The 10,624-nt window shown below is 49.6% G+C and overlaps 1 protein-coding gene across 1 annotated transcript in view; it reads right to left on the reverse strand.

Moving 5' to 3' along the window:
* MYH14 (myosin, heavy chain 14, non-muscle) overlaps positions 1 to 10,624 on the reverse strand; it is a 124,686-nt gene that overhangs the window by 90,373 nt on the left and 23,689 nt on the right. The window contains exons 2-3 of the mRNA XM_011946507.1: positions 9,780 to 10,187; positions 2,191 to 2,347 (exon numbers count right to left, since the gene is read on the reverse strand). Coding sequence (XP_011801897.1) covers positions 2,191 to 2,347; positions 9,780 to 10,187 — 565 coding nt within the window. The remainder of the gene's footprint in view (positions 1 to 2,190; positions 2,348 to 9,779; positions 10,188 to 10,624) is intronic.

The following is a 10,624-nucleotide window of genomic DNA, read 5'->3' on the forward strand; positions in this document are numbered from 1 at the left end:
TTTCACCGTGTTAGCCAGGATGGTCTCCATCTCCTGACCTCGTGATCCACCCACCTCGGCCTCCCAAAGTGCTGGGATTACAGGTGTGAGCCACCGCGCTGGCCTGTTATATGTTATATGATGTAAATAGATATAATTTTTAAATATTTAATAGATATAAACAAATAAATACTAAATATTTATTAAAATAGATGAAATATATCAAATATATAATAAGGGCATTATATATGTAATAGATGTTAATCACATAATTTTGCCAAGACTGATCTATGTTGTCATGGTGTGAATGGTGGCCCCTTGGATGGATACCCTTGTTCAGTGTATAACCTGCCCAGCTGTACACAACTGCCTTGTGCTGCCATCTGTCTAAGGGGCTACATTTACCCCATGACAATAGAGATCAGATCTACAATTCAACAATAAGTGTTGAATGAATGAATGAACACTCTGGGAATTACTGTCTCAAGGGAAATGTTCACAGAAGCCCCACACCCAACCAATATTGTTCAGAGAAAGAGTGAACAGAGATCTTTAAAGAATCTCCATACTGTTTTCAATAGTGGTTGTACTAGTTTACATCCCACCAGCAGTGTAAAAGTGTTCCCGTTTCACCATATCCACACTAACAGCTGTTATTTTTTGATGATTTAATGATGGAAAACAGTATGGAGATTACTTAAAGAACCAAAAGTAGATCTATCATTTGATTCAGCAACCTCACCCTGGGTATCTACCCAGAGGAAAAGAAGCTATTATATGAAAAAGACACTTGCACACACATGTTTATAGCAGCACAATTAACAATTGCAAAAATATGGAATCAGCCTGAATGTCCATCAACCAACGAGTGGATAAAGAAATTGTGAGATGTGTATATATACATATATATACACACACACACACACATATATATATGAGTATTCCATGGTGTCTATACACACACACATATATATCCCATGGTGTGTGTATGTGTATCTATATCTATATCTGTATTATAGTATATATAAAGAGAGAGTATATATCCCACGGTGTGTGTATATACATATTTGTTATATATACCATGGGATATATATACATACATACACCATGGAATACTACTCAACCATAAAAAGGAATGAAATAACAGCATTCACAGCAACCTGGATGAAATTGGAGACCATTATTCCAAGTGAGGTAACTCGGGAGTGGAGAATCAAACATCATATGTTCTCACTTATAAGTGGGAGCTAAGCTCTGAGGATGCAAAGACATAAGAATGACACAGTGGACTTTGGGGACTCAGGACGAAGGGTGGTGGGGGGGTGGTGAGGGATAGAAGATTACACATTGGGTGCAGTCTACACTGCTCTGATGGCAAGTGCACCAAAATCTCAGAAATCACCACTGAGGAACTTTTCCATGCAACCTAACACCACCTGTTTCCCAAAAACTATTGAAATAAAAAATAAATAGTTTTTTTTTTGAGGCAGAATCTCACTGTGTCATCCAGGCTGGAGGGCAGTGGCACGATCTTGTCTCACTGCAAGCTCCACCTCCTGGGTTCGTGACATTCTCCTGCCTCACCTCCCGAGTAGCTGGGACTACAGGCGCCTGCCACCACGCCCGGCTAATTTTTTTTGTATTTTTAGTAGAGATGGGACTTCACCTTGTTAGCCAGGATGGTCTCGATCTCCTGACCTCAAGATCCACACGCCTCGGCCTCCCAAAGTGCTGGGATTACAGGCGTAAGCCACCGCGCCTGGCCAAAAATTAACTAATTTATTGAAAAATAAGAAAAGAGGCCAGGTGTGGTGGTGCACGCCTGTAGTCCCAGCTACTTGGGAGGCTAAGGCACGAGAATTGCTTGAGCCCAGGAGGCAGAGGTTGTAGTGAGCCAAGATCGTGCCACTGCACTCCAGCCTGTGTGGCAAAGCAAGACTCTGTCTCAAAATAATAATAATAATAATGATAATAATAATAATAATAAATAATAATAAAGAGACAATGAACATAGAGATAGGTAAAAAGACTCTGGGACCTGGCACCTCACCCACTCAGGCCTCTACTTGTGTTCCCTCCAGCCCCATAAGAAGCCCCACAAAGTCAAGTCCCGAAGCTGTCATTTGACCTGGACTCTGGCTTCCGGCAGCCCCAGGTCAGGCCCCCGTTGAAGAGCTGCCTCGCTGGCCTACAGCCCCACCCAGCACTCACCCTGCAGCATGCTCCGATAGGCCCCCTCGGTCACTGCGTACACATGAGGTGGCACCTCGTGGCGCTTCTTGCCCCGGTACATCTCCACAATGGCTTCTGTGTAGATGGGAAGCTGCTTGTATGGGTTGATGACCACACAGAAAAGGCCAGAGTATGTCTGCAGTGGGGGAGAGGGGAGAGGGGAGAGGGTCTCAGATCCCCGCCCACAGCCTGAAAGGCGTCATGGGGCCACTGAGCAGCTCGTGCATTGCACAAGGACATCTGCATATGGTATGTTTACACCATAATAATATAGACTTGAATGTTTTTTTATGAGCATTTTCAGGCTGATGGTAGCAAAGAATCTTTCCAAATTGCACAAAGGCACTGTCTGGGTGAGGATTTACCCTGAGAGAACAAGGCCTTTGCAGCCAGCCAGACTTGGGTCACAGCCTGTGGTTGCCTGGACTGACATACAGGAAATGACCATGTGCGAGGTGACTGGTTGAGGCACTCTTTGTAGCAGCAAAAGACTGGAAATGACCTGAATGCACTTTCATATGACGGATTCCTAGAAAGCTCTTGTGTATAGACATGGGACTACCTTCAAATCAGTATCGAGTAAAAGGAGGTGAGTTGAGGACTGTGTGAGGAGGTACAATTTGCATTAGAAAGGATGGAAGAGGAATCTTTTTTTTTTTAAGACGGAGTCTCACTCTGTCACCCAGGCTGGAGTGCAGTGGGGCGATCACGGCTCACCGCAAGCTCTGCCTCCTGAGTTCACACCATTCTCCCGCCTCAGCCTCCCAAGTAGCTGGGACTACAGGCGCCTGCCACCATGCCCAGCTAATTTTGTGTATTTTTTAGTAGAGACGGGGTTTCATTGTGTTAGCCAGCATGGTCTCGAGCTCCTGACCTCGTGATCCATCCGCCTCAGCTTTGCAAAGTGTTGGGATTACAGGCGTGAGCCACCACGCCCGGTAGGAATCTTTTTATATATTCACTTGAATATGCATGGAATATCTCTGGAAGGGCGCTTGTGGTATCTGCAATAACCGAAATGCACCAGGAACATACCTGCGGTTTTCAGTGATGATAGACACATAACAGTCCTGCTGAAATGACCGTGCCTAGTCTTTTTTTTTTTTTTTCTCTTTGAGACAGGGTCTTACTCTGTCACCCAGGCTGGAGTGCAGTGGTACAATCATGGCTCACTGCAGCCTCCACATCCTAGACTCAAGCAATCCTCCCACCTCAGCCTCGAGAGTAGCTGGGATCACAAGTGTGTGTCAATCCACTAGGTTGATTTTTCATATTTTTAGTAGAGATGGGGTCTCACTACGTTGTCCAGGCTGCTCTTGAACTCCTGGGCTCAACTAATTCTCCCACCACAGCCTCCCCACGTGCTGGGATTACAGGCTTGGGCCACCGCACCTGATGTATTTTTTTTGTAGACACGGGGGTCTCTCTATGTTGCCCAAGCTGGTCTCGAACTCCTGACCTCAAGTGATCTGCCCACCTCGGCCTCCCAAAGTGCTGGGATTAGAGGCATGAGCCTCCACACCCAGCCTCAGGACTCTGTAATGGTTTAAGAACAAGTCCAGCTCACGGGGTAATCATGTAGGCAACAGGGGTTCAACACTCACAGAAGCAGTAAGATATAGCTAGAGAGCTAGTTAGCCACTTAGCTAAACCAGACAGAGAGCTGACTAGCCAAGCTCTCTAAAGTTAGCTAGCTAAACTAGCCAGAGAATTAGCTGTTTAGTGGCTTAGCTAGTTAGCTACTCTGGACTTTGAAGCCATCTGGGATTCAAATTAAGATGTGTTTTCCAGCTGTGTGTGACAAAGCAGGGTAACCTACTCTGCTAGCTACCCAGCTAGCTGGTTTCTAAGCTGGTTAGCAGCAGGACTATCTTTTTCTTTTGTTTTTTAGAAACAGGGTCTCACTTTGTCACCCAGGCTGGAGTGCAGTGGCATGAACACAGCTCACTGCAGCCTCCACCTCTCGGGCTCAAACAATCCTCCTGCCTCAGCCTCCCAAGCAGATGGGAGCACAGGTATGCACCACCACGCCTGGTCAATTTTATAAATTTTTACTTTTCTTTTTTTTTTTTTTGAGACGGAGTCTTGCTCTGTCGCCCAGGCTGGAGTGCAGTGGCCAGATCTCAGCTCACTGCAAGCTCCGCCTCCTGGGTTCCCGCCATTCTCCTGCCTCAGCCTCCCGAGTAGCTGGGACTACAGGCGCTCGCCACCGCGCCCGGCTAATTTTTTTTGGTATTTTTAGTAGAGACGGGGTTTCACCGTGTTAGCCAGGATGGTCTCGATCTCCTGACCTTGTGATCTGCCCGTCTCGGCCTCCCAAAGTGCTGGGATTACTGGCGTGAGCCACCGCACCTGGCCGAATTTTTACTTTTCGTGGAGATCAGATCTCACTACATTGCCCAGGCAGGTCTCGAACCCCTGGGCTCAAGCGATCCTCCCACCGCAGAATGCCTGGGATTACAGGCATGAGCCACTGTGCCCGGCCAGCAGGACTGTTTTAAGCTCCCAGGGAGCTTGAGCTTCTCAAGCAGAGTAGGGTGTGGCCACCATAGGCTGCCTGGTCCCAGGTGCCAACCTTCTAATGGTGGGAGGGTGGGTGGCCTGGGTGGCCGGCCAGGAGCGGAACAACCGGTTTGCTGGGTGTCTGCCCTCCCCGCCTGAAAGGGCTGCTCCGGGAGCTCCCCAGCTCTCAGAGGGTGGGGCGGCCGGACCACATTCCCTGGGAGGGTATCTCATGGCTGCCGGCGCCCTGGCCCCCACTCCTGGCTGGCGGAGGAACCCATTCCCCACACCACCCTCCCACCCCAGCCCCTCCTGCCAGCCACACCTTGTTTCCAGGGCGACACCCTAGGAACAGAAACCTGAGCTGGTCAACAAGGCTAGGGGGGAAAGAACAGAGGCTGGTGCACCCCCACAGGGTGGGAGACAGCTGGGGAAGTCTGCCTGGAAGGGTCAGGCACGGCTGCTCCAGCCCTGGGGCTCTGAAGACAGAACTGCCCCCGCCCCCCTCAGCCCGGTGACTTTCCCCATAGTCTCAGTTTCCTCCTTGGGAAACCGAGGGCGACACTCCCCACCCCATTACAAAGGCTGTAGGGATTAGGGGAGATCATGGATAAAAAAGCAGCCAGGCCGAGGCGGCGTCCATGCGTCCCACACCAGATATGGGTCTTGAGACTCTTACGTTACCCATCGTACCTGGGAGCCCTGGGCTCACTCAGACTTTTTTGGCGGGGGGTGGGCAGGACAGAGTCTGGCTCTGTCGCCCAGGCTGGAGTGCAGTGGCGCGATCCCGGCTCACTGCAGCCTCAAACTCTCAGGCTCATTGTTCAGACTTTGAAGCCATCTAGGGTTCAAATTCAGATGCAGCACTTTTGAGCTGTGTGTGACTTTGCGTGAAGGCTGTGTCCTCTCTAAACCTCAGTTTCCAGCCCTGGAAAATGCGGCTTTTAACCCATCACCTAGAAGTGTTCTGAGAGTGAAATCACATAACGCCTCTTCCATGTTTCTCAGAGCAGGGTGTTCTACAAAGGGGTTCTCTGCCTGCCCCAAGGGTCCCAGGAAAGGGACTGAGACTCTTAGCAACTCCAAGCCAAACAGCCTATTAGTGGCAGAAACTGGGTTTCTGGAGCCCTGGATGTCCCACTTTTCGCTGGGCAATACCACCTTCCCCACCATCAGTTGGTCAGTCAACAAACACGTATTAAGCACAGGTCTTAAACAGGGCAGAGTTTGAATCACGCCTCTAACATTTTTGGGCCAGGTGGCTCGAACCTCTCAGGGTCTCAGTGTTTTCAGCAAATGGGGACAGAAATAGTGCTTCCTGCATAAGGTGCCTGGGAGTCATCCACAAGTTCATGTGGCATACAGAGGGTTTAATGTGGACCCCAGCTGGGCGCAGTGGCAGCTCAAGCCTGTAAATCCAGCACTTTGAGAGGCCCAGGCAAGAGGATCACTTGAGTCCAGGAGTTTGAGACTAGCCTGGGTAACATTGTGAAACACTGTCTCTACAATAAATTAAAAAATCAGCCAGGCATGGTGATATGTGCCTGTAGTCCCAGCTACTTAGGAGGCTGAGGCAGGAGGATCACTTGAGCCCAGGAGGTTGAGCTGCAGTGAGCTGTAAGCATGCTCCTGCACTCCAGCCTGTGTGACAGAGCAAGACTATGTCTAAAACAAACAAACAAACAAATAAAACAAAAAAAACAGAACATGGACCTTGAAACACTGCATGCTCAATATTTTAACCACTATCAGTTTCTGTTGGGCCAGTGGCTTCCCCTCTCCAAGCTGTGGGAAAAAGAGGGTGATAATCCCCTACCTCACAACCTGATGTGGATGGGGAGGGGGTCAACAAGATCACGTTGGAAAGAAACTTAGAACAGCACCCAGCAGAGAATGCAGGTACTCACTAAGGGCTAATGATCTTTATTAAGGCCCAATTTGCTTCCCACCTGGAATTCTAGAATCTTCTCTCTTACATTCATTTCTTAGGCCCCGAACGTCTGGCTCCCTGGCCACCACCTTAGCTCAGGCCCTACCACTTTTTCTACTGAACTTTCTGAATAATCTTCCTAGTGCAATGGCTAGGACCTGGGGTCTGCAGTCACAATGACCTGAGTTCAAGTTCTAGCTTAGCTGGTTCCTAGTTATGGGGCTTATGTTCAAATCCTACCCTCCAATCTGAGGCTCAGTTTCCCCACCTGCAGAGTGGGGATGACAACAGATACCTTACAAGGTTGCTGGGGGCACTCAGAGTATTTATTAAAAGGCAAAGAGCAGCCGGGTGCGGTGGCTCACCCCTGTAATCCCAGCAGTTTGAGAGGCCGAGTTGGGCAGATCACTTGAGCTCAGGGGTTCGAGACCAACCTGGCGAACATGGTGAAACCCCATCTCTACTAAAAATACAAAAATTAGCTGGGCGTGGTGGTGGGCACCTGTAGTCCCAGCTACTCAGGAGGTTGAGGCAGGAGAGTTGCTTGAACCCAGGAGGTGAAGCCTGCAGTAAGCCAAGATCATGCTGCTGCACTGCAGCCTGGGCAACAGAGTGAGACCCTGTCTCAAAAATATATATATATAAACGAATAAAAGGCAACCAGTGGATCCATGTTTTGGATGTCATCCTGATATCTGTGGCCTTGGGTGAGATGTGGTGGGAGTGGATCAGGTACAGGCCTCTTTTCCAGGACTAGTAAAGGTGTTTGAGGATTTGGAAAGGGCCAGTGCAGACTGGAGAAGATACCAACCCCATGCAGGGTCTGATAGCCCTCGATTCAAATTCCACACCTGCCACCACAAGCTGAGGGACCCTGAGCCAGCCACTGCTTATCTCAGAGCCTCGATCTCCAAGTAGGAGCGAGGCTTCATAAAAATATTCTAATCTTCTGCTTTGTGACCCTCAAAGGGATGGATGTTGGAGCAAAGCTGTGAGATCCCACCAGTCTAAACTGGAGTTTGGAGCATGACTCTGGAACCAGCTGCCTGGGTTCAAATCCTGGCGTGATTCCTTCATGGCTATGGGTCACTTAACATTCCTGAACATCATGTGATCTCAGCAGTCCCTGGCCCAGAGAGAAGCTGATAACTCAAACGCCGCACTTAGAACAGTGCTTGGCACATCATGAGTGCTTGATTAAATATTTGCTAGCCTCCTCTTATTATTATTTTTCATTATGACTGTCCACATTCCTTGTCAATCTCTCTAATCCTGTTTGCTCTTTTGTTAAATGAAATAAATAACCCCTTGGCTGCCTATTAGAACCTCCTTGGAAGCTTGTTAAAAATACCATTGCTGGCTGGGTGCAGTGCCTCAAGCCTGTAATCCCAGCATTTTGGGAGGCCGAGACGGGCGGATCACGAGGTCAGGAGATCGAGACCATCCTGGCTAACCCGGTGAAACCCCATCTCTACTAAAAATACCAAAAAAAATTAGCCGGGCGCGGTGGCGAGCGCCTGTAGTCCCAGCTACTCGGGAGGCTGAGGCAGGAGAATGGCGGGAACCCAGGAGGCGGAGCTTGCAGTGAGCTGAGATCCGGCCACTGCACTCCAGCCTGGGCGACAGAGCGAGACTCGGTCTTAAAAAAAAAAAAAAAAATACCATTGCTCATGTCACAGCCCCAGAGAGCTTGATTTAAAGTTCTGGGGTGGGACTCAGGCACTGGTATTTTCTAAGAATTCCCCAAATGACTCTACCATGCAGGTGGGGTTAAGAACCACTGCCCTACCCCATCTGTTTGCTCTAAAGAGTTTTAAAAATGCAATGAACATCCAACACTTAGCACAGATGTGGGAAGACTACCATAGTCAACCTAGCTATCATCAATCCCTTCTCAGTGGGTTTTTGTACTGTTTTGTTTTGTTTGAGACAGGGTCTTGATCTGTTACCCAGGCTGGAGTACAGTGGCGCTATCACAGCTCACTGCAGCCTCGACCTGCAGGGCTCAGGTGATTCTCCCACCTCAGCCTCCCAAGTAGCTGGGACTACAAGAGTGTGCCACCATGCCCAGCTAATTTTTTTTTTTTTGCAGGGATGGCCATGCCCAGGATGGTCTCGAACTCCTGGGCTCAAGCAATCCACCCACCTCAGCCTCTCAAAGTGCTGGGATTACAGGTATGAACCACCATTTCCAGCCCCATCTCAATCTTAAGAGGCACCACAGCAAAGTGAGAATGCCTGGGACCACCTGAATCTGCCAGGTCTAATTGTGTGACCTTGGCCTCTCTGTGCCTCAATTTTCTTACCTGTAAAATGAGGATCAGATGCTTTCTAATTCCAAAAATGTACAGAGGCAATGTATTTTAGAAAGCTTGGAAGAAGTCTTGGTAAATGTTTAATAAATGTTCATTTTTATTGTTATTAACTCTCTCTGGGCCTGATTTGCCTCTTATGTAAAATGGGAATAATAATAGACTCTACCTTTCCTATGGTGAGATTGAATGAATTAAAAGATAGGCATTTAGCACAGAGCCTAGCATATACTTTTTTGCTTTTTGTCTTTTCTTGAGACGGGGTCTTGTGCTGTCACCCAGGCTAGAGTGCAGTGTTACCATCATAGCTCACTGCAGCCTTGGCCTCCGGGGCTCAAGTGATCCTCCTGCCTCAGCCTCCCTGGAAGCTGGGACTAAAGGCAGGGGCCACCACCACACCTGGCTAATTTATCTTTTTTTAAGAGACAGGGTTTCGTTTTGTTGCCCAGGCTGGTCTTGAACCTCAAGCAACATATTTCTATACTCAGTGATTCACATTAATGATTGTCACAGATCTGTTTCTGTTCCTTAAAACTCGGGATGAGTTATATCTGAGAAATTGGAACATTTTATACTTTCGGAAAATAATACAGTTTATCTATCATACATATCATGCGATGTCCCCAGCAGGTTCCGAGGCTGTCCTAGTAATCCAACAATTCATTCATAATTTGGCAACCAAGCAAGTGTAGGAATAGTCACGGGACATGGGATACAGATGATACACAGCCTCGAGTTAACGCAGGTTGGGGTGTGGACCCGGCTCCCCACCCGGCAGCAACCCCGCCCTCCCGTCCCCTGCCCCCCAGCAGGAGGCCACTCACGTAGATGAGGCCCGAGTAGTACCGCTCCCGGAGGTTGTGCAGGACCGAGGCCTCGTTGAGGCAGGTCAGCTCGGCCATGTCCTCGGCCTTGCTGAACTTCGGTGGGTTCATGCGCTGAATCTGGTCCCGCGGCAGCCGCAGCCGCCTCCCGCTCTCCGCCAGCTCCACCTCCGCCTCCTCCTCACCTTCGTCCCGCAGCGCCGCGGCTTCGAACCCGTGAAGCTCCGAAGGCACCCACACGAGACGCCGGGCCGTCCACTCCACCTGCGGGGAGGTGCCCGAGCCAGGCCCGCCACCTGCACTGGGCCCGCGGGGCGTGAACAGGAATGGCTGGGCAGCCTCAGGCACTGGGCCTGGCCTGGGGGGCGCCTTCCGCCCAGGCACCGACATGGTCATGGCTGCCATGGTCTGCAGGGGGCAGAGAAAGAGGGTGGAGGTCAGATGAGGCTCCATCCCCAGTGCCTCCCTTCCCTACCCCAAATTCCCTTTCCTACCCCAAATTCCCCAGTCAGCCCCTCTGCCTTCCTTTATCAGATCTCTAGCCACCGTTCTGGTTTAACAGACCTGGCTTACTCATTTCATTCATTCACCTCTCTAGGCACTCATTCATTCTTTAATAAGCTGGGCTGTGAACCAGGCTCAGAGGGTCAGTTCTCTTTTCTTTGAGGCAGAGTTTTGCTTATTGCCCAGGCTGGAATGCAATGGCGTGATCTCGGCTCACTGCAACCTCCGCATCCAGGGTTCAAGTGATTCTCCTGCCTCAGCCTCCTGAGTAGCCGGGATTACAGGCGCCTGCCACCATGTCCAGCTAATTTTTGTATTTTTAGTAGAGACGGGGTTTCACC

Source organism: Colobus angolensis, unplaced genomic scaffold (genome assembly GCF_000951035.1).
Source record: "Colobus angolensis palliatus isolate OR3802 unplaced genomic scaffold, Cang.pa_1.0 Scaffold25, whole genome shotgun sequence".
Taxonomy (NCBI): Eukaryota; Metazoa; Chordata; class Mammalia; order Primates; family Cercopithecidae; genus Colobus; species Colobus angolensis.